This window comes from Rhipicephalus microplus, chromosome 4, assembly GCF_043290135.1.
Source record: "Rhipicephalus microplus isolate Deutch F79 chromosome 4, USDA_Rmic, whole genome shotgun sequence".
NCBI classification, from domain to species: domain Eukaryota; kingdom Metazoa; phylum Arthropoda; class Arachnida; order Ixodida; family Ixodidae; genus Rhipicephalus; species Rhipicephalus microplus.
In genome coordinates, this window is record NC_134703.1 from 200,971,227 (window position 1) to 200,993,301 (window position 22,075).

The 22,075-nt window shown below is 44.2% G+C and overlaps 2 protein-coding genes across 7 annotated transcripts in view; one reads left to right on the forward strand and one right to left on the reverse strand.

Annotated features, from left to right (window-relative positions):
- The window catches only part of rdx (BTB/POZ and MATH domain-containing protein rdx), a 239,238-nt gene extending 230,307 nt beyond the window's left edge, over window positions 1-8,931 (reverse strand). Inside the window, exon 1 of one of the 2 annotated variants that reach the window (XM_075893931.1) lies at window positions 8,672-8,931. The gene's annotated coding sequence lies outside the window, so the exon portion shown is untranslated. The remainder of the gene's footprint in view (window positions 1-8,671) is intronic. The other variant, XM_075893933.1, reaches the window with a different exon arrangement.
- A 44-nt stretch (window positions 8,932-8,975) lies between these two features.
- Dtd (D-aminoacyl-tRNA deacylase) lies at window positions 8,976-12,335 on the forward strand. Of its 5 annotated transcripts, none has more exons than XM_075893937.1 (2): window positions 8,976-9,115; window positions 10,134-12,335. In XM_075893937.1, exon 2 carries the CDS (start codon window positions 10,170-10,172, stop codon window positions 10,689-10,691), a length of 522 nt encoding a protein of 173 aa, XP_075750052.1. In that variant the 5' UTR covers window positions 8,976-9,115; window positions 10,134-10,169; the 3' UTR covers window positions 10,692-12,335. The 5 variants fall into 5 exon arrangements, with proteins under 5 accessions (XP_075750052.1, XP_037279548.1, XP_075750050.1 ...); XM_037423651.2 differs by lacking the exon at window positions 8,976-9,115 and adding an exon at window positions 9,197-9,353; XM_075893935.1 differs by lacking the exon at window positions 8,976-9,115 and adding an exon at window positions 9,360-9,498.
- The last annotated feature ends 9,740 nt before the right edge of the window (window positions 12,336-22,075 follow it).

Genomic DNA, 22,075 nt, shown 5'->3' on the forward strand with positions numbered 1-22,075 from the left:
CTTTCCTCACAGTTCCAGTATTTCGTTCCTTTGAAAAGTATTCGGTATTTCTAATAGGCACTATAGCATACGTATTCGAACAGTACGCTATTCGATTCATTATCCGCAATTTGATAATATTCGAGCACACCTGGCTGTCAGCAAGAGGTCGTGGCCCGTCACGATTCAGCCACCACGTCATTTTAAAAACGAACGGCGATCTCGTTGTGTTTCAACGGACGGTGGAGGTATACGCCACTCGGGGCGTATAGTTCGCAATGCTTTTCAGAAGTTTTCTTTGCGTCCTCGTTGCAACGCTTCGGCAGCATCGCAGTGGCAACATGTGTTAGGTGAAACACACTTATGCGCGAAGGTATACAATAGAGGCACGCCTCTACTAAGCCCTTCTGGTGCGAAGTATGCAGGTGAACGTTGCTTAGCGCGCTCTTGAACATGAATGCATACGAAAACGACCTCCCTATTCGGGCCTAAGTTGGCCACCGAAACCCTCTGGCCGCGTGCTCAATGCTCCCCGTTCGAGAGGCGGCTTAAGGTCACCGTGCAAGAGCTGTAAAAACGCACGCACCATGCGAAGTGGGCTGGCATGACTAAACATGGCCTTGCCCAATTTGGCCTCACTTCTTCTGCGCATGCAGCCTGCCAACCGGCAGCTAGTTGGCCGCTGTCGCTTTTCCGACTCGTCGCGAGAGCACATGCACGCTCGCCACTTGGGAAAACGCAACTGCATGGCTTCTTCGAGCGTAGGGGCAGCAGTATTCAAGCTTAGCCCTTCTTCAAAACGGGCCCTCCTTCCAGACAGGTCTTGCTTCGAAAATTGACGCCCATTAATGAGAGATGCACTTCCATATTTCACACCCCTTGCCATTTGCCCTATACCCGATTATGCTGCGACGCGCCTTCACTGAATGTGAAGTTTCGCTATATCAATAGCGACATTTCCTGCGAGCTGGGCGTTCTCAGTTTCGTTATCGGGGCCTTTCATTTACGTATCATATGAATGTTCTGGATTTTTTTTCATAAACCCTTACACTGCCACGCCAAAACCTTTTCCGCACCTTTAGTCATCGGTGGATTCTATTAATTCTTTTTATCGTGAATACAAGCTCCCTTCACAGTCCGAGGTAAACACTTCGGACGGAAATCTTGCTCTTTCACTGCGTCATTAATCGTTCGCACATTCCGCCCCACTTCAGTATTTTCCCAATACAACCATTAATGAAGAGCACGTCTGCAAATCGTACACGCTGTTCCAAAGTTCCAATGTAGTATTTCGAACTGTTTTGCACGCGTGCGGGAACTACACCGGCGAGATGGTACCTCCCCGTCTGGCCCTTCTCTGCATGGCAAATCTATTGCCTTTCTTGTGGAAAAGCATAGTGCTGTGCTTGTCTGTGTATACTGTCGGGTCTTTGTATAGATGTCAGCAATATGTCTCAAGTACTCCTATAGGGATGTTATCAGTCTAGAACTGCAGGTATATATATCCACTGATCGAGTAAATTTCTAAATCACCTGTTTGATGACATGGCTGTGATCAGTTGTAGAAAAAATTAGGGGACCCTAAAGCTTCGCCTTTAGGAGTCCCACACGATAGCGATATCCTGTTCTATAGTGCACACTTCAAACACTTAGAGCATGGAACCTTTTTGAACTTGCTATGCACCTACTATACGAGGACTTAAGGGAATAGACACAGTAGCGGGAGCGTTGTTCTTTTTGTAGCGGGTGACCTGCTTTAAAGCACGGAACAATTATGATAATCACGTGTTCTGACGCCCGCTGGCAATGGGCACTTGTACCACGCATCTCTACTGCAATATTTCAGGTTGCATTGTGAAGAATGTATACAGGACGTGTGTGTTTGTGAAGCATGAAAGCTACGTTCACTGCATTTACGAGCAGAAGAATTTTTTTTTCATTGTATTCACAAACAGAGGCGTGGCCGAGTAATAGAACATCCGCTTTCCACGCAAATGACCCAGGGGTACGATGCGAACTCAGACCCAAACGACCCTGGTTCGGTAGCCACTGTGACGCAGGATTTTTTCATCAATGAGTATTTTATTTGCATCATTCTAGATTTTTCGCTCACGCATACGATGATATTTCGCTCACAACCAACGACGCCGACACCGAAATTTCTGCGAAACGCGCGCTCTCTAACGCCGCCGATTCTCGTATACTGTTTGACATTACCTTCGCAAATAATTTGCATACTGCCGAAAGTAAGCTGATGGGCCTGTAATTATTTCGAATACTTTATGACCCCTATCCTGTGCATTAACCTAAGAGCATTATTTCTCCAGCTCACTGGCACACTTGATGCTTTGAAGAACTGCGTATATATATGCAGATTGAGACAAGTTCATGACACCCTTTCAATCTTCGACCAAATCGACCACTATTCCGTCTTACGTGGTCACCTTTTAGCGCAGGACATATCGCGTATGGTCTTTCTCATCTCGTCTGTGGCGTACTTCTGAGCGGCGGGTGGCTATCTGCGAAGTGCACTGCTCAGAGAAGAAGTAATCACCCGTCATTAAAATTGTTAATATTTCTTCACTTACCTGTTCGTGCGTGTTCTGCCTAAACAGTTGAAATCAAGGCTTCCACGCATGCATGTGTGCTCTCAAAGAATGACTGAATAGAAAGACGATGACCGAAAGATAAAAATGTACAAAAAACGGAGCCTTGTTCACGATCATTGCGAACAAGGCTCCCGTTCTGGGTGCCACAGCATCTTTATTATCTTGGGGTCGGCGTCTTTTCAATGAATGCCTAAACAGTAATTTTGCCTGTTTCGATGCTGTCATCGTTTCTTACTGCTGCATCCATCTTTTTTTAACGCACTGATAGAACTAACAGACAGTAATGTCAATAAGGCAAGTATGGCAATAAGGCAAATAAGGCAAATAACTTGCCTCTGGCAAGGACCGAACCTAACAACTTTGGATAACGCGTCCCATGCTATACCGCAGTCATTATGTTTTTTATGTGCAAGTCAGAACATCGATTTATCTTGACGTATTTGCTCTGTTGGCATTTAAATTTATTAACGGAGACTGCAGCTTTTTTTTTCAAGTTGTTTGGGAGGCAACCACACGGACCATGTCCGCAGCAGCATGTATTTGTTCCAAGACAAAACAGTGTTATATACTACGGCCGACTTATTCTTATCATTACTACTATATCACAAAGTTGTTCCTTTTGACGTCGCTTGCAAAAGGGGTATGCCACTGTTTTGGCTGTATTTACGCGCGTGAAGAAAGCCTCTCCAGCAGGCATTTGTTGTAGTTTCTGAAATGCGAAGCATTTGTTAGCAAACTTCGGCGACTTTGAGCGTATATCTATCTATCTATCTATCTATCTATCTATCTATCTATCTATCGAGCCGCTTACGTTCGGGTGCTCTTGTGGTCACCACCTTAACTTGGCGAGAAACAAATTGGCATGGGAGGGTAAGATGGTTTGACGAATATGACGCCCTGGTCAAGACATGAATAGTGTCACAATCCCGTCGCGTACGTCATCAAACACTTTTCGCCAGGCAGTGGCACATACGCGTCCGTGGGTATGTGCCACTGGTATGCGGGTATGTGTCACAAGTGATTGACACTTATTATCTACCCAGGAACGACGAGAACACACATAGGCAATTTTAACGCGTGAGCGTTAAGCAATACCCGACATCACTAGCGTCGACCCAACGAAGGCATACAATAAATGCCAGTGTTAAGAAAAACCTGACATAGACAGCGTTGACCCCCCGACGAATGCAAATAATAAATTTCAGGGTGCCAGCAGGAATCGAACCCAAGCATTCTGCGTGGCAATCGAGCATTATACCACAGAGCTATGCCAGGTCTCGGAACTACTTTTCAAATAGACGGTAGTCTTCGTGAAACGCCAATAGTAATTGCAGTGTTGCCTACCCAATTTCATAAACATCAGATATGTACTCCTTTGATACAGCTGTGACGTCAGGTTAACGTCAATTGTGGTTAGTTGCCATGCGCTAAAGTTGATTTATGCAGCAGTGTCCAGGGCCAGCATCTTCACGAGCATCAGCGGTTCATATCAGCTTCTGGTGTTCCTAATACGCATGCTCCAGTTGGCATCGTGGCGCAATTGCAGACAACAGGTTATATAAACATCTGCAACTCTTCAACATGTGTCTGTGCGTGCAACATTCGAACATATATTTGGCGTCATTTCATGACGTATCGCTCAATAAAAAAATTGCAACACGGTCACCTTCCCTCCGCATGCTTCGCATAACGTCGACTTCCAGGTACAAGGGATGTGCCGAATTTTTTATGCTTACCGTTAGATTTACACGCACCATCGGAACCACTTCACAGTACTGGGTCAGCACCGTGAACCACAAATGCGCTCCCAATCACACTGCGGGGCTGGACTCCTCCCAGATGAGATCCCAGCAGTATTGCGGAATGGGTGCCTTCATTTCATTCCAATTCTACTTCTCTCCATTCCTCGGAATGAAAGCAAAACTTAGCCCATTCTCACTCCGGGGATGGCCGGGCAAGCAAGTTCCATTCCTACCATTCCTCAACGTAGGAAAAGTATCTTCATAGCGTCATCGAGCTAAGAATGAGCGTCTCATAAAGCTGATGTCATCAGATACATCAATAACTGCAAAACACGTTACTACGGTCGAGGGATAGTATATATAGCTTGGTGACTTATCTCGTGCAGTACACAACCACGCTACTAGTTCGGGGCAGTTCTCCCGCTGCCTATATAGTATTGCATGGTCAGCGCAATCATAGGAAAAGAAGTCAGTATGGCAGCGCATGTATCCGCTTAATTGTTTCAAGCGGATTTTACTACCTTCGCAGCATCTCGTTACTATGCGCCGCAGCTAGTAGTTTTTTTTTAACCATGGGGTACTGCTAAGCCACATACGTTGCCAGATCTCTCGTATATCTGGAAGTCGTCGTGACACTCTTCAGAAAATTTATATCAACCTCAATTTTGTGAATTACCTTGGAACGAAAATTTCGTCCTAAGTGATATGACACACATATATGCAAATAGGACAGACAATGATGTGTACAAAACGTCCATTATGTTTCTAAATTCCATGTCTACTAACCAGTGCACAGTGTGTTATTCTAAAGTGGGAGCATAATTAAATAGCCTTCAAACGGCTGCTACAATAGATACCGGCTGCGTCTTGATATGTGCGCGTTTACGTGTATGTCCTCGTCTGTGATTCGTTCATGTCTCTATGTATGTTGCTGTGATGCGTACTTGCAATGGCAATTACACGAAGCAATTAGTGACGACTAATTAATAAACGTAGATAATGACACTTCGCTTATCACCTTTTATATACTTTCGTAATAGAAAAAAAAATTGATGTGACAATGTACATGCACATATAAACGCGCGTTAACGAACAATTCAGTAATGCCTTCATAATTCGAGTCAGTACTATTTCCGAACTACTTGGCAAACTAACAGGTTTCACTAACCTGCATTTTACCACCTTCACTTACTAGGAGGTTAGTGCTTTTTGTGACAAGTAAACGGTTAGTATTTAGTTAGTGAACACGCAGACATTTTTTTTATGGGTTTGAACGAATGATGATGTTTTAATATTGTTCAAACTTAAATGCATTGATGTTGAAATGACGACTTGGCGAATTGTCGCGTAGGGATTCAGGGAGGCGCCGCGTTGGTAACGTGGGATCACCTGCTTTGGCTGGCAACCCGGACTAATGCTTTAAAAAGTATATTCTAGCTCTCTCTGTACGGTTCATCTTGTACAACAATTCACAGAGCTCATCGTGTACGAATGGGTGCTGCGCTGACCAACGGACCATTGCGAGAGTTTCGGGCAAAGGCGCCCATGTGTGTATGCAGGGGGGACAATACTGCAAAAAAAAAAAAAAGAAATAGAGGGTCGATCATATCATTTCTTCCGATTTTTGACTGTCCACATGTCAAAGAATAGTCAGTTGTAAGTCGCCGCAGTTGTCGTGCCTTCTTCATCTTGTGTCTGTCTGAATTTGGCGCTGTTTTCCCCCTTTATAAGCAAGAACCTACTCGCCCAAGCCGCAACCCTAGTAAGGCTGCTGATCCGAGGGATTCGATCGCGGCTGCTGCGGTCGCATTTCCATGGAGGCAAAATGGCCCATGTACTGTGAGATGTACGTTAAAGAAAATCATATGGTCACCATTTTCGGAGCCCTCCACATTCGATTGTTATGTATGGTCCGAAAACCACCATATGATTATGAGAGACGCCGTAGTAGAGTGCGCCAGAAATTTCGACCACCTGGGATTCTTTAACGTGCGCCCAAATCTGAGCACACGGGCCTACAGCATTTCCGCCTCCATCGAAAATGCAGCCGGGACTCGATCCCGCGACCTGCAGGTCAGCAGCCCTTAGCCACTAGACCACCGCGGCAGGGCCAGCCCTCCACATTTGGCATATCTCATAATCATATCATATTTTGTGACTTAATGCCCCAAATATTATAGTGAAGTTACTGGGTGTCTCCAGGATGAGCCAGAATTCCACAAAAAGCTACCTACAGTAAGTTATCTCCGTCGACGATGCGGAACTTGTCAAGTTCGATGCGGTGGTCGTTCGCCACGCTGTGCTCAGCGAGTGTGCTCCGTTTTCACTGGAACTTGCGGGCGTCGTTTTCAAGTGCTCACATTCTTTCATGGAAGTTTTTTGCCTCCCCGCGTCAGAATGCTCACGCAGTGTGGTGCTTTCCCTTCGGGCACAGAAAGGCCATCTCCTGCAATCTACGAAAAGCATGTCCGTACATGTGTAGTGTAGCTCAGCTACTCTTGGAGGATTCCTCGGCTTGCTTCAAGCTTTGCGTGGCGATGGCCCAACGTATAGCCCGCGTGAAGTCGCTGTCTTCCTACCTGGGATTTCCACAAACAAAACAGAGTCCACCCGCGCATTCTTGGTCAATGCCTGGCAGGCCAGCAGCTGCCTGATGCTGCGTTAGAAGAACTCTAAATTGTCGCGTAACTACGCTACCCGTCACAGTTCTGAAATTGTAACGAGTAGGTCAAGTTACCGGAGTTACATTACTGCTAGCATCCTCAAATCCCTTTAAGAGAAACAATGAGTTCTTTCAGATTGATAAATTCAGCTCCGAGAACTGTAATGTCATCAGTTTCGCTGTCATAAGTTCGTTGCTAGCGGAGGAAATCATGGTCCAAGTTTCATTTTTAAGTTTCGCGCCATCTCCACGCATGACGCAGAAAATTCCACAATGTATGTTTCATATTTTAGCGACATTGACTCGATGAAATTTTCCGATACTTCGTATGCCATGTCTATGGCACCCGCAAGTTACAATGTACTTCAATTTTATCGCTTAGAAGCTACGTAAGACACAGTAGACGCCTTCGAAAATTGATGACGTCACTTGCGGGAATTGCAAGGTGGCGTCTCCACCCGCAGTTTATTTTTTAATGTTTTGTCCCTAACCAAGTGCCGTGTCGCAGTAAGAATGGTGTTTTCGAGATTATGAGATTGTACTTAACTACGTCATATTGGAAAAAGCGTATTGCTCCTTAGCGTCTATTTCAAATGAGCATGATCTCCTCTTTCAACTAATGAATTCTTGTGGCAATGAAATCAACTACCACAGAGTTCTGTAGATAACTCAGTAGTCTTCGCTGAATTATTATTTCTCTTTAGTCAAGTTGTGTAGGTGTAACTGTGGTTCTGGGCGAGTGGGCTGACATGCACGATAGCGCAAATTAAGGAACTCGCCGTAAAAAGTAGCAAGCAAAAGACTGGCCACGTCTCTCACAGCGCCTGACTCCCCTACAACTATTTGCACCCCGGAGCCATGGATGGGACCTTTGCACAAAGCATTCAGAATCCTCGCACACAGTATGATGAGGCACTAACGGAAAGAGTGGATCGCTTATCAGCGACAACCGTAGAAATCGGTGTCGGCACTACAGATACTGGCCTACAAGCACATACGTGTCGCAACCGCATCGCGGACTGTACGACACCGACTGCAAAGCACCTCTCGAGGTTCTGCTTTCTTCTCTTCCCGCAAATAGGCAAGAGACGTACGCGAAGGCCACGCGATCATCCCCGCAAAGGACAAACATGCATGGCTCGATCCGCGCTGTTCTGCAACATCGTCTGCTTCGTTTCCGATAAATCGCGACGAAAACACGTAAACGCGTCCGGCACGTACTTACGCACCGACCGCTCGCGTACGTCGTCGCCGGCGGTGATTATCTTATGCGGCCAAGTGCACGCCCCAGACCTTCGGCAGTTGACAAAAAAAAAAAAGAAAAAGCACGGCACGCGTCCAAACAGCAGCGGACGCGGAACCCCGAAGATAAGCCCTTAAACGACGACTCACCAGGGTCGCGGGCACCGTAGTTTTGGCCTCGAAGGTCACGCAAGACGTCGGCGACAAATCGGCCGAGTAGCACGCCCGCTTATAAAATTCCACACATCCAAGGCCAGCTCGTTTCGTAACAAAGAGGCCGTGAAAAACATTTGTAACGCAGAGATTAAGCCTAAAACTAGGAGGAAATCAGCTGGCCTTGGTGCTGATGAACCGGTAGCGCGCACGTACTACGCGCTTCACCTGCGAGCATCCTCACGTGGAAAATAGCTCCACAAGCAAATCAAACTCGTACTTACCGCTTCGGCTGTCGCTTGACGAGGGGTCCCACGAGCACACGTTGCACCACTCGGGAAGATTGTACACTTGAAGCGAAAGGTCCGTCGGTACGTCAAGTTCTCTCAAAACAGAAGCGACAACGCCGAGTCCGTTCTCGGCATTCCTCCGGCATCAGGATGAGAAAACGCCTGGGCGCATGCGCCGGCTGTCGCCTGCTTCGTTGTCGGCCTTTTCGGCCGCTTTAGGAAGACGTCGAGTCGTCACTTCGGTTGCCGCACCCTCAGAAACGACGAAGCACGATTGTTGTTTCACTTGTGTGGAAAGCGCACAACGGAAACATCGCATATGCTAAGCAGCGCAACGCCACCGACCGAAGCAGACGAATACGACGAGTGGTCGACGCAAACAAAACCACGCACACGTTTAAAGTATCAGCCGAACATTGAAAATTATTCTCAAGATAGGTATGTTCAGACGATTGTTTGAGTTTATTTGCAAATTGAAACCAAAACAAATATAACACTTTGCTAAGTTTAGCGATAAAAAAACAAAGTCAGGCAACACTGTGTAAGACAACGTTGTTTTTTTTAGTTTTTTATTTCAATACAATTTCAATGCGATTGTGTCAGTGGGCGTGAAATACAGTGAATACTGTTCTTTCAGTACGATCCTTAACCTAACTGCGGTTGGCCAGGCTACGAGGTGCGTTGTGAGATTTTTGTGCTGGTTGTGACGGCAGTTGCAATAATGCATTTGTGACAACAGAGAGTGACCACACATGCAGTGCACGGCTCTCATATACGCTTCAAAATGCTTTCACAGTGGATTTAAGAAGAAAAAAAAAAAGGTGCGAAACGTAATACATTGTCAGCAAAGCGACCGAAGGGCCAGCTGGTTTACATGAATACATCGGTAGGTGCCGATAGTGCAACAGGTGACTGTTTGAACCGCTTTCTAGAAGAAATCGCTGTTCTACAGCGTTGCAAGAACCTGCAGACAGAACAATAACAACAACAAAAAACTTTTTTCTTACTTTGTAGCGACCGTACATCGTACACGATTCGGCCGTTTCGCGTACGCGATGGTGCACTTGTAGAGATTTCGCTTATTCAAAAGTTAGCGCGCGTACACAAGTGGCTTTAGCGCTCGCGTATCGACGTTAACCGAAGGCGAATCCGTACGCTAAGCTTTGTCTACCCTGTTCCAAAACTGCTAAATAAGTTCATAGCAAAACTCGGAAGAAGTAAATGTCTCTATGTAAAATGTAGTAGACTTAGGTAAAATTTAGCTGCAAATTGTTTTATTTCTCACCAAGACACAATGTAACCTGTACACGTGGACATTTATCAAATGTGGTGAGCATTGCATATTCTAGCTGCCATAGCATAAAGTGTGGCCAACGATGGTGTGCTACACTTAACCTTCTCCCACACAAAAAGAGCCTTACGTCACAGCTCTGACATTTCCTGTGGTCTTTTCCAGGACACCACGGGAACAGAACTGTTGTATCTTCCCAGAATGCGTGCAGTCATCCAGCGAGTTCGGTCAGCAGCAGTGCATGTCGATGGACGCCTCATAAGCAGCATCGGCCGTGGCCTGTGCGTCTTGATTGGCATCCACAGGGATGACACTGAAGATGACATTGATTACATCGTACGCAAAATTCTAAATCTCAAGTTGTTTGATGATGATGCTGGCAAGCGGTGGAAGCTGTCTGTGAGGGAGCTGCAGTTTGAAGTGCTTTGTGTGAGTCAGTTCACGCTGTATGGCACACTCAAGGGAAACAAGCCCGACTTCCATCTCGCCATGGAAGGAGACCGTTCGAAGCAGTTCTACGAGAGGTTTCTTCACAAGATCAGGACGGAGCACAAGGAGGACTTCGTAAAGAACGGAGAGTTTGGAGCATTAATGCAAGTGGACATTCAGAACGATGGCCCTGTAACCCTGGAAATTGAGTCGTCTGCCTTCCGGAAGGCCGTGCCTTTGCCACAAGAGCGGGGAGAACCGGATGGTGGTGCTGCGGACAATTCAGTTCCTTGAGTGAAATCCAAGACTGTGATGTCGTAGCTTCGTGTCATCTTCCACCGTTAGAGGGCACCCACTGACTTATAATCGGACCTCCACTGGAAGAGCGATGATGCATAGTCTAGCTTTTCGTGGTAAACTAGGCATTGTCCAGTGGGTATCTATAAGCACAGCTTCTAAGCCACACAAATGTTACTGGCGGTGGTGGGGTGAGCTTTTTGCTATCTATTACTGTATGCAAAGCTGGATGTGTGATACAGCGTAACAAGATCTCAGCAGCTTGACCCAATGTGCCACCTGGCTGCCGTTAACGTCTATCACTAAGGACGAATAGCAGTAAAACACAGAAACAATACACCAGAAACCACAGCTAAACAGAAAAACACTGAAGCAACGATCGCAGCTCCGTTGTTTTCTCCGATTTCACTCCTTGGAACTGTTTTCAGTTTTTGCCCACATAAAAGGTAAAACTGTTGGCGAGATCATAGAATTCATGTCCTAAAATAACATTGGCAGTGGAGATTGAATTTGCCTGTACCCAGTGCTACAACAACAAAGCAGCTAAATTTATGGCACTGCACGTTGTTCCGTGTTCATGTTTTCTTTTTCCCTTGTTGGTATCGGTCTAAATTTTGACAAATAGGTAATGAGAAATACTAATGCACCACCACCACAGATATGCTAAAAAACAGTAAATAGGTAAGCTCTGCTTGCTACTTTGCAATCATTATTACCGAGACTCCAGCAAAACTCTTAGGTGCAGACCTAGAGAACGTATTGCCAAAAAAAGGCCTTTGTAGTACTGCAAAATCCCAAGCAAGGGCCCTGAAGATTTGAAGCGTGCGCCAATGCCCAAGCAAGCCCCAACCCCCTCTCGCCAATTTTTCGAGGCCTGTCCTCCACCCCAGAATCCGGCAGCATCAGTTTCTAGTTGCCCGACTGCTCAGTCTTTTAATATGCGCACGATTTCTTTGCACCTTTACTGTGTGGTGATGCAATGTAACATTCTGTAGAGTCACAAATGATTGGAACATTTGAAGAATGTCTTTCCCCCTTGTCATAATGCTATAAATGACACACAAGGATTCCCTATGGCTAAGTAAAAACAGTAAATGCATACATATTCAATTAAGCATTTGACTGGAACCACTACTCAGCGGCTCTTCTGCTGCCATCTTGACTTTTGGTTCATGACAGAACAAAAAATTCCCCTCAAATCTTGTCCGATCATCTTTCACTGTAAAGGGGGCAGGGCGCTTGCTCAGGATTTTATGGTAATGTGTAGCAAAATGGCCTCTTGATAGCAGTTTGGAGCAACAAAGTGGCCTTTTGTACCAACAGTTGAAAGGCAATTCACAATTTTTTTTTTTATAAAGAGCAGCGTAGTTTCTTTTTTGGGCAATTAATCTCACAAAATGTGATACTCTTTGAAACTGATGTCCACCTTTAAGGTTGACAGTGATAGGATAATGTCATTCTATATATCAAATTTCAAATAGGGCATACGGCATAAGAGACTCTCACATGGGGACACATCACCTGGACCAACTAGTATAACACTCAACGTTACATAATGCTGCATTTGAATTCGCTGTGAATGAAACCTACAGCAAAATATCAGCGGAGAATAAAAATACCCCTTTTAAGGGAACACAATAAGCCCCATACCCACCATGTATTTTTGGCAAGGTTTATGTACCTTTTTTCTCTATAACCATAAGAGCTTTAGTAATTATTTTACTATCATTGTGATCAGGAGCCATTTGTTTTTTTATTGAAGCAGATTTAGCACTGAAAATCACAATGCAAATTTTTCGTAAATTTTTTACTGCATACCTAATTATCACTGAGTAATAGTTATTAGATGCCATGTTGCAGAAGAGCACTTTCTCATACAACAATAATTCTGCTTCAACATATTCTCTATTAAGTTATCTAAATATTAGCCGAAATCTATCCATATAAATACAGTGGTTGCTGAGAAAAAAGGAACATAAGTACAAAAAAAAAAACATATTCTGAGAAAAAAGCACCTAAGGTTGAAGATGTGCATTATTTCAAAAGTACAAGGAGATAACAGCATACTGACGGACCCTTTTAATAGGCACCAGCCAGATACTCATCTCCAATATCATTTTTTCTGTTTGTGTAGACACGTACTGCCTGTCGAGCCTCCTTTGTCGCCTGCTATGCAGCCATGCCAGCAAAAAAATGACGCAAATCAAGGGTGCACAGGTCCTGGGCACTGTGCAGTGCTCTCGCGAAATTTCATAATAAATCAGCACATTCACATCTGCTACACTACCATCATTAAAAGTGAGCACAGCATTAAGAGTGCATAATTACAGTGTTTGGTGCCAGAGGAAAATGTTTTTCTAGAGCACGCTCTCACACGACATTCCAATGACTTTATAGTTTCGAGTTTTCTCATGGAGGTATTTAGGAAGTAATTCTTGATGAGCTAGTTTCAAATAATTTGTCATAACGGCCTCAATAACAGATGCTGGAAGGTCTTCTTACGAACGAACGGTTCACCACTCAACTGGGCTTTGTTGAATTTACACCGTTTTGGCGCCCTTCAAACAGAGGTCGTGGGATTGATTGGTGTCCTTTGATGTCATGTGAAAACATGTAGCCTGGACAGCTTTTCGGATGTCATTCATGGTGGCTGTAGTTTTTTATTGGCCTAACAATAATAGTTTTGGTGCTTGCCAATGATGACACCACTAAGACGTTCCCAACGAGATATAGATTTGCCGGCAGAAAGTTTGATGCCTCGGCTTTCTTTCATTTTCGCAGTTCTCGGTCCACTCTTTTCAGATTGTGCCATATGCATTGCAGCTTGTAAACTGTAACTTCTCCATATGGCTATGATTCTTGAACAGCAAGGAGTCCCTTGCTACGTAAAAACGGGGCATGGCAGGCCGCCGCGCAAGTTTTGAAATATGTCTTTTTGGAAGAGAATTATGCAAAGACAAACAAAGGACTGATTCTGGTTCAGAAAAGGCTGCAAGTTTCAAATAAAGCAAAAAAAAGAATTTTTTTTCAATAATTTTGTTTACCTTGTCAACTTAAAAGCTTCGAAAAATAAAATTTTAGAATACACAAGCACTGTTATACTGAGCAGGCGAGTTTGTTTACGCACTGGATTCACTGTTGAAATAACAATGAATTTAAAGTTTCACATTTCTCTAAAAGGACAAAAACTTTTGCATTCCTGGGATATTAGTAACATGACCACAAGCATCCTTTTTCCAGTGATGTCTCTACAGTGAAAAAAAAAAGACCTCAATTAGGTTGTGGTGGAGTTTAAGCATAACATGAATGGTTGCAGACAGGTCCATGCTGTGTTCATTGCAACATTGTTGTCCGCCTGACCACGCCCACTGCAGAACAAAGGCTTCTTCTCCCATGTTCGGCCTGTCAACTCGGTCGTGTGCTTGCTGCTGCCATGTTATACCCGCAAACTTCCTAATCTGATCTGTCTACCCAACTTTCTGTCTCCACCTCGCCCGCTTGCCTTCTCTGGGTATCCAATCACTAACCCTTAATGACCAGCGCCGTGAGCGCTTATCTTGCATTCATATTACGTGCCCTGCCCATGAGTTCTCGATTTCGACTATGATGTACTTAACACCCGTTTGTTCCCCGATATACTCTGCTCTCTTTTTGTCCCTTAGGGTTACACCTATAATTTTCTTTTCCATTGCTTGCTGCGTCGTCCTCAAGTTAAGCTGAACCCTCTTTGTAATCCTCCAGGTTTCTGCTCCGTAGGCAAGTACTGGTAAGATGCCGCAGTTTTATACCTTCCTCTAGAGGGATAGTGGCAATCTACCAGTCATCATTTGAGAGTGCTTGCCGAATGTGCTCCACCGCATTCTTATTCTTCTAGTTACTTCAATCTCGTGGTTCAGCTCCACTGTTATTACCTGTCCTAAGTAGACGTAGCCTTATACAACTTCAAGTGCACTGTTACCTATATTGAAGTGCTGTTATTTTCCGGGGTTGTATATTACTTTCATTTTCTGTAGAATAATTTTAAGACCTACCTTTGTGTTGTGCTTTTCTAATTCAGTAATTATGAGTTGCGATTCGTCCCCCGAGTTACTCAGCAATGCAATGTCATTGGCGAAGCGCAGGTTACTAAGGTACTCTCCATCAACTCGTATCCCTAGCTCTTTCGGATCTAGGCCTCTCAAAACCTCTTGTAAGCACGTGGTAAATAGCATTGGGGAGACCGTATCCCCTTGTCTTACAGCCTTCTTTGTTAGTATTCTGTTGCTTTTTTTATGAAGCACTGTAGTGGCAGTTGATCCGCAGTAAATTTCTTTAAGGAGGTTTATATTGCGACGTAGTACTTCACACGCCTTTATTAGGCCTAGAAGACGTGGCTAAAACAGTCGCCTCCAAGGCACAGAACAGACTCAAGAGCTATATTCATTAACAATGAAGATGAACACTATGTGATGATGGTTATGTTCATGTGAAGAAGCGTGTTGTGAATGCCCACACTAAATCCCCACGCATGAGAGCGGCCATCCTTGCCGTAACTTATAGGTGCGAAGAACGCCTTGCGAAAGGCTTCATATGCGAGACATGCACTATCTTGGTACCGTGATAGCGCTGGTCACTTTAAGCAGCCACAGGTTCAACGCGATAATTAATGGGCGAGGAACCGAAACTGAAATTTGTCGCACAAGCCAGGAGTGCGAACTGGTGTCTGGAGTAGCACCTCATCACCAGGGCGAAAGATCACACTGGTGTGGGATGCGTCATGCAGATTCTTACGGACTTGTTGTCTTGCCTCACTGTTGAGTCTGAAGAGCTGGCGACAGTGATGGAGGCGGGACACACATTGTTTACAGGAGGATGCAGATGGTGTGACAGGGGCTGTTAAGAACGAGACGTTAAGAAAGGACGATAGCGATCGGCCATAGACAAGGAAGAACGGCGAGTAGCCAGCTGTGCGTTGTACGGAAGTATTATATGTGAACGTTACGAACGTCGGAATTGCAGCCCAGTTGGTGTGGTATGGCTCGATGATCATGGCTATCATGTCGGAGAGAGTACGATGAAATCGCTCAGTGAGCCCGTTGGTTTGGGGGCGATAGCTAGATGTTGTCTTGTGGCTTTGCGAAAGGAAAGCTTTTCCACTGTCACTCAGGATCACAAGAGGAGCACCGTGACAGAAGGTTTCAAGGTTTTAAGCTTAAATGTAGCCACGGCAGAAGCAAAGGCCAAATGCATGCGGGACGTTTCAGCGTAACATGTCAAGTGGTTGACAGCTGCCACTATGAATCAATGGCCACTGGGAGCCGCGGGAAGGGGACCATATAGATCAATGCCAACGACTTCGAATGGTGCCAGCAAACATGGAAGTGGTTGCAGCTCTCCGCATAGAGGTGATGTCGGAAGTTTTCGCGCTGACAATGGTTGCAGGTAGTGACGTATTTCGCTACGCTGGCAGACGCCCCTGGCCAGTAGAAATAACCTTTAATGGTATCGTACACTTTTTGAAAACTGAATTGACCAGCAGTCAGGTCGTCGTGATAGGCCTTAGTAAAGAATATAGTCTCGAAGAGAGAAAGGCAGAACGGGTACCCAGCGTTGACCATCCAAGTGATAGATGTGACGGTAAACAAAGCGGTTATTGAGCTTGAACTGCCTGAGCTGTCGCCTAAAGCGGGCATTGGGCAGTCGCGATTTCTCCTGAAGCCAATCTATGATGTGTCTACAGTAAGCGTCAGCGAGTTAATGCGTTATGATGGAGCGGGAGATTTCGTCAATAGTGGTTCAAAATGAAACAGATGTGGAAGGACTATCCGAGCGTTCATTGCTGAAGTTAGTAGTGGGAGCAGTGGACGGCGTCATAGGAAGTGGGTAGCGAGAAGGCGCATCTGCGTCCTGGTGCTTTTTGCCACACTTCTAGGTAATAGTTAAGTCATATTCTTGAAGATGTATAATCCGTCGACCAAGGTGTCCTGAAAAAATATTGAGAGTGGAAAGCCAACATAAGGCATGATGATCTGTATCTATGATAAAATGACGGCCATGTAGATAAGGTCGAAACTTCTGCACCGACCACACGACAGCTAAACATTTCTGTTCAGTGATGATGTAATTCTTCTTGGCGTTGGTCAGGACGGGGCTCGCATATGCAATGACTCTTTCATGTGATAATTCATCGTGCTGGAATAGAATACCTCCTATTCCGTGACCACTAGCGCCAGTATGTAGGTGTGAGTGCTGTTTCATTGAAATGGCGAAGAACTGGTTCAGTTGTGAGGGCACTTTTCAGATGGCTAAACACTGATTCGCAGGTTGGAGACCAGTCAAAGCAAACATCGTAACCGAGTAATTTGTGCAAAGGTGCCACTATCGCGGCAAAATCTGGTATGAATCAGCGGAAGTACGAAGCCATGCCAAGAAAACTTTTGGGATGAGGAAAATGAAGAATGGCTATTTTATAGGGATCAGGACGAATGCCGTCCTTACTGACAATGTGGCCCAAGACCTTGTCCAGCTGGTAAAATGGCACGTTTTTGTGTTCAGCTGAAGGCCAGCAGTACCAAGGCACATGAGGACTTCGTCTAAACTGTGTAAGTGTTCACAAATAGTTGACAAGAAAAGATAATGTGATCCAAATAGCACAGGCAAGTTTTACACTTCAGGCCATGCAGAACGGTGTCAATCATGTGCGCAAATATTGCTAGAGCATTGCAGAGGCCGAAGGGCATTACACTGAACTCGTAAAATCCATCTGGTGTCGAAAATGCCGCGTTTTCTTTAACGTCCTCGTGCATTGATATCTGCCAGTATCCCGAACGCAGTTCCCGAGTTGAGAAATATTGAGCTCTTTGTAACAAATTGAAGGCGTCATCGATACGCAGCATAGGGTATACATTTTTGCACGTGATCTTGTTAAGGACCCGATAATCTAAGACCCGGTAATCTAAGGAGCTAAGACGACAGGTGATGATGTGATGATGGTTATGTACAGATTATGAAGAAGCATGTTGTAAATGCCTACAATACATGCTTCATTGACCCCCTGATTCTGCAGGGTCTGCATAACTGCTGATACCTCTACTAAATCAAATGCCTTCTCATAATTCATGAAGGCTACGCAAAGTGGTTGGTTGTATTCTGAGCATATCTCTATCACATGATTGACAGTATAAATGTGGTCGATTGTTAAGTAACCTGTACGAAATTTCGCTTGATCTTTTGGTTGATAGAATTCTAATGTCTAATTTCTGTAAGCAATTACCTTTGTAAATAGCTTGTATACGACGGAGAGCAAGCTGATCGGCCTGTAATTTTTCAAGTCCTTGTCATCTTTTTTCTTATAAATTAAGATGATGTTAGCATTCTTCCAAGATTCTGGTACTCTTCCCGTCAGGAGACACTTCGTAAACAGGGTGGTTAGTTTTTCTAACACAATCTGTCCTCTGTCTTTCAGCACATCCGGTGTTAATCGATCTTCTCTAGCAGCTTTGCCTCTTTGCATTTCTTCCAAGGCTTTTCTGACTTCTATCATTACTGCTGGCATGTCCTCTGGGTTACTGCAAGTTCTTACATTATGGTCGTGGTCGTCCCGGCTACTCTACAGATCTCTGTAAAACTCCTGTGCTATTTTAACTATCTTATCTATATAGGTAGTTACTTTGCCTTCCTTGTCCCTTAGTGCATACATTTGGATTTTGCCAATCCCAAGTTTCCTCTTCACAACATTGACACTTCCTCCGTTCTTTAGAGTGTGTTCAATTCTCTTTTTGTTATACCTACTTACATTGGATACCTTGCGCTGATTAATCAATTTCAAAAGCTCTGCCAGTTCTATTTTCTCTGTTGCGCTTGAGGCTTTCATGCTTTGACGTTTCTTATAGAGATTCTTCTTCTCCTAGGACAGCTTGCCAGTGTCCTGTCTAACTACCGTACCTTAAACTTCCACAGCACACCCCGTAATAATAATCGTCAGATTATCATTCATTGCCACAACGGTATGGCTGATTTCCTCGATAAGAGCCGAGTACCTGTTCTGAAGCGAGACTCTGAATTCATATACTATCCCTCTCAGTGCTAACCAATTGATTGGTTTCTTGCGTATCAGTTTCTGTAGTTCCTTCAAGTCAAGGTGAATTCGAGGCCTTACCATTCTATCGCCACTGCACCGTACCTTGTAAGCACTCTCACATCCTACACTGAGTATAAAATCTATTTCGTTCTTACTTTCGCCATTAGGTCTCCTCTATGTCTACTTGGGGTTCCCTCGTTTTTGGTAGAAGGTATTCAAGATCCGTAAATTATCGTGTTCTGCAAATTCTACTGATTACTTCTCTCAGGCATCTTTAGTACCGTTGCCATAATCCCCTACTGCCTGGTTTCTAGCCTGCTTCTTCCCTACTTTGGTTTTGAAGTCGCCCATCGGTATAGTATACTGTTTTTACCTTACTCATTGCCGATTCCAAGTCCTCATATAAGCTTTCAACTAGCACGTCATCATGCCTGGATGCAAGTGCGTAAGCCTGTGCCACCTTCTTCTTGTATCTCTTATTGAGTTTAATTACGACACCTACCACCCTTTCATTAATGCTATAGTATTCCTTCATGTTGCCGGCTATGTTTCTGTGGATAAATAATTTCACTCCCAGTTCTCTTCTGTCAGCCAAGCCACAATAGCAAAGGACATGTTTATTCTGTAGCACTGTATAGGCCTCATATGTCCCAACATCACTGAGCCCTATGACAAACCATATAACACCCACTAGCTCCTCCGATAGAACAGCTAGACTTGCCTCACTAGATAAGATTCTAGTGTTAAACGTGGCCAAGTTCAGGTTCCAATGATAGCCTGTCTAGACTCAGAGATTCTTAGCACTCTGCAACATCGCAGATGTGACAGCCACAGCGATCAGTTGCTTCGCAGCCCCTGGGGACTGAGGGACAAGGGTTAAATTGACGTATTTACGTGGGAGGTAATGGTCAGATACTACACCAGGGTGGCGAATCTTTCTCTGGTGAGGGAGTGCGTCATTTGCGGTGGTCAGTGGCCACACAGCAACCCAGGCCTCTTTAATGCAATTTTATCATCATGTGGATAACTCTAACCACTATGCCAGCTATGGCGCAGTGGTTAGAGTGCCAACCTGGCGTGCAGGAAGTCGATGATTAGGATTCCAGTGCAGCGCAATTCCACATCAGACTAAAAAAAAGTTAATTACGTACTACTCTTTATTAACCACTTTTTATCTTTGCTACAGTCAGCAAACCAAATACACACTGTGTTTTGAAACTTAACATGGTGGGAAGCAAACTGTTAATCAGAAAACTTATCGGACACATAACTGATAGTTGTGGCCCCAGGACACAGTGTTTGCAGTGAGATCAATGCTAGTGAAAATCATTGTATGACCTGTTGGATAAACTAAACAAAACTTAACAGCAGTCTCTTGCTGCAGGAACAGGCAATGCACAAAGAAATCATGCATTCAAAGTGCGACACCACCGGATGTTTCTGGTTTGTCAATACCTACAATTGTTTCTGGGTTTGCACAAGGCTATCCACACTTCCTGATGCTTCAATTTCAGATAAATAGTCAGAAGAAAAACTGATACCTACTTGTTGCTCAACATGTGAGAATGTTTAGAGGTGACGGTTTAAAACGGGCTTCTTTCTTAATGAGCCAACACATTGTGAAGACACGTCTTGCTAGCAGCATTTTTTTAGTTGTGGAGGCTTGTTTGATGTGTGAAATGCTTTTTTATTACTATAATGTAAATTGTCTCTGTAACACCATGAGGACTTCTACAGTGGGTTTATGCACCAATATAAGACATGAACGTTGCTGGAACAAAGGGACACTAAAGAACCAGTTTAGAGAAACTATTTCTTTAGAACACTATTTTGATTAACTTTTTCACCATAAGACAATTATTAAAAGGTGAAATGAAGATTGCACTTCCATTTTAAAATTCTGATTATTTACACCAAAACTTCAGCACGTGGATGTCAAAATTTAAAATTTTTTTGCATAGTTTGGTTCACTCAGTGAAATTTTTTCTTTTTTTTTTCTGTGTCAACCCTGCTGGTCCACCCTGCACGCTGCGTTAAAAGACATATACAGCGACAAGCAGATGCTGCCGCAAACAGCTCAGCCAAATCTTGCAGTTGTGCATGGCGAGAAGTTTGCAAGTGAAGTGAGACTTTCGCAAGTGCCGTTTCAGATGACCCCCATACAGCCGATTTTTCGCTGTACAACAGGCTACTGTATTGGTGTATAGCCGGCAAAAATGAAGAGCGATGTTTCAATGATATGTGCTCCTAGCCACAAAACACCTTCTGAAATCACATTCGGAGAGAGCAGTTGTGCGTCATGACGCGTGCCGATGTAGCTCCTTTCCTTCATGTCATCACTCCATGTGTAGTTTACAGTGCACTTGAGAGGAAGAAACAACAAAAGGTGCTTGAAGCGTGTAACGAGGCATTTCACTTGCTTTGGATGGATTGGAAAATTTCAAAAGGGATACAAATACACCAATCACTGAAGGAATTGCACTAGTCTCAAAGTGAGCCACAGAATGCAATCAAAAACATAATGCTCAGGTTTACCTCTCATTACATAAAGTGATCTTCCCTCATGCTAAGTTATTGTGAATGCCATTCAACCTGCTACAAAAAACGTATTGGTACTAGTATAAAAACCCCTTTAGCAGCAATGTACGCAAACATTTTTATGGCAAAATCAGAATCTGAGCTTTTTAAATCATCTCCTCTGAATCCTCCCATCTATGTCCACCACATATATGAAATTATATGGGAACATAGCAAAAAGACACTAAACAAATTTATTAAAATGTTTCTCCCAAAAATCATAACCACATTTTGCACTTCCAAGCACCTTCATGTCCAGTAACGTTGTATTACTTGATGCTAGGCCTGCCTGTCATCAGCACAAATGTGGGTATAAGAGCGGTCATAGTTTTACTGCAAGATCAGATGAATAGCTTCAGAGTCGCTCCAACATTCCTATCTCCCTACTGTCATTAATTTTTTGCTTCCCTATTCCCCTTCCCCGTTGTCGTGTAGCAAGCTATCACTCAGGCGAACTCTCTGCCAATCGGTGAATGAATTCTCACAAATCTTCTCTCTTTATTTTTATGAAATTAACTTTGTCAACATGAAGGTATCTATTGAAACATAAAGATGTTCTACAGGAAACCAACAGACAACCAACAATACGTAGGGAGGCACAAACTTCTGGGCGAGCTGGAAACTCATCTTAACATGGTGGTGCGCAAAAAACGGTGGAAGGAATACAATACATGACACAAACAATCAAATGAGAACTTAATGCAAGAACAATGCGGTTGGATGAATGCGTGTTGATGACAGTTAG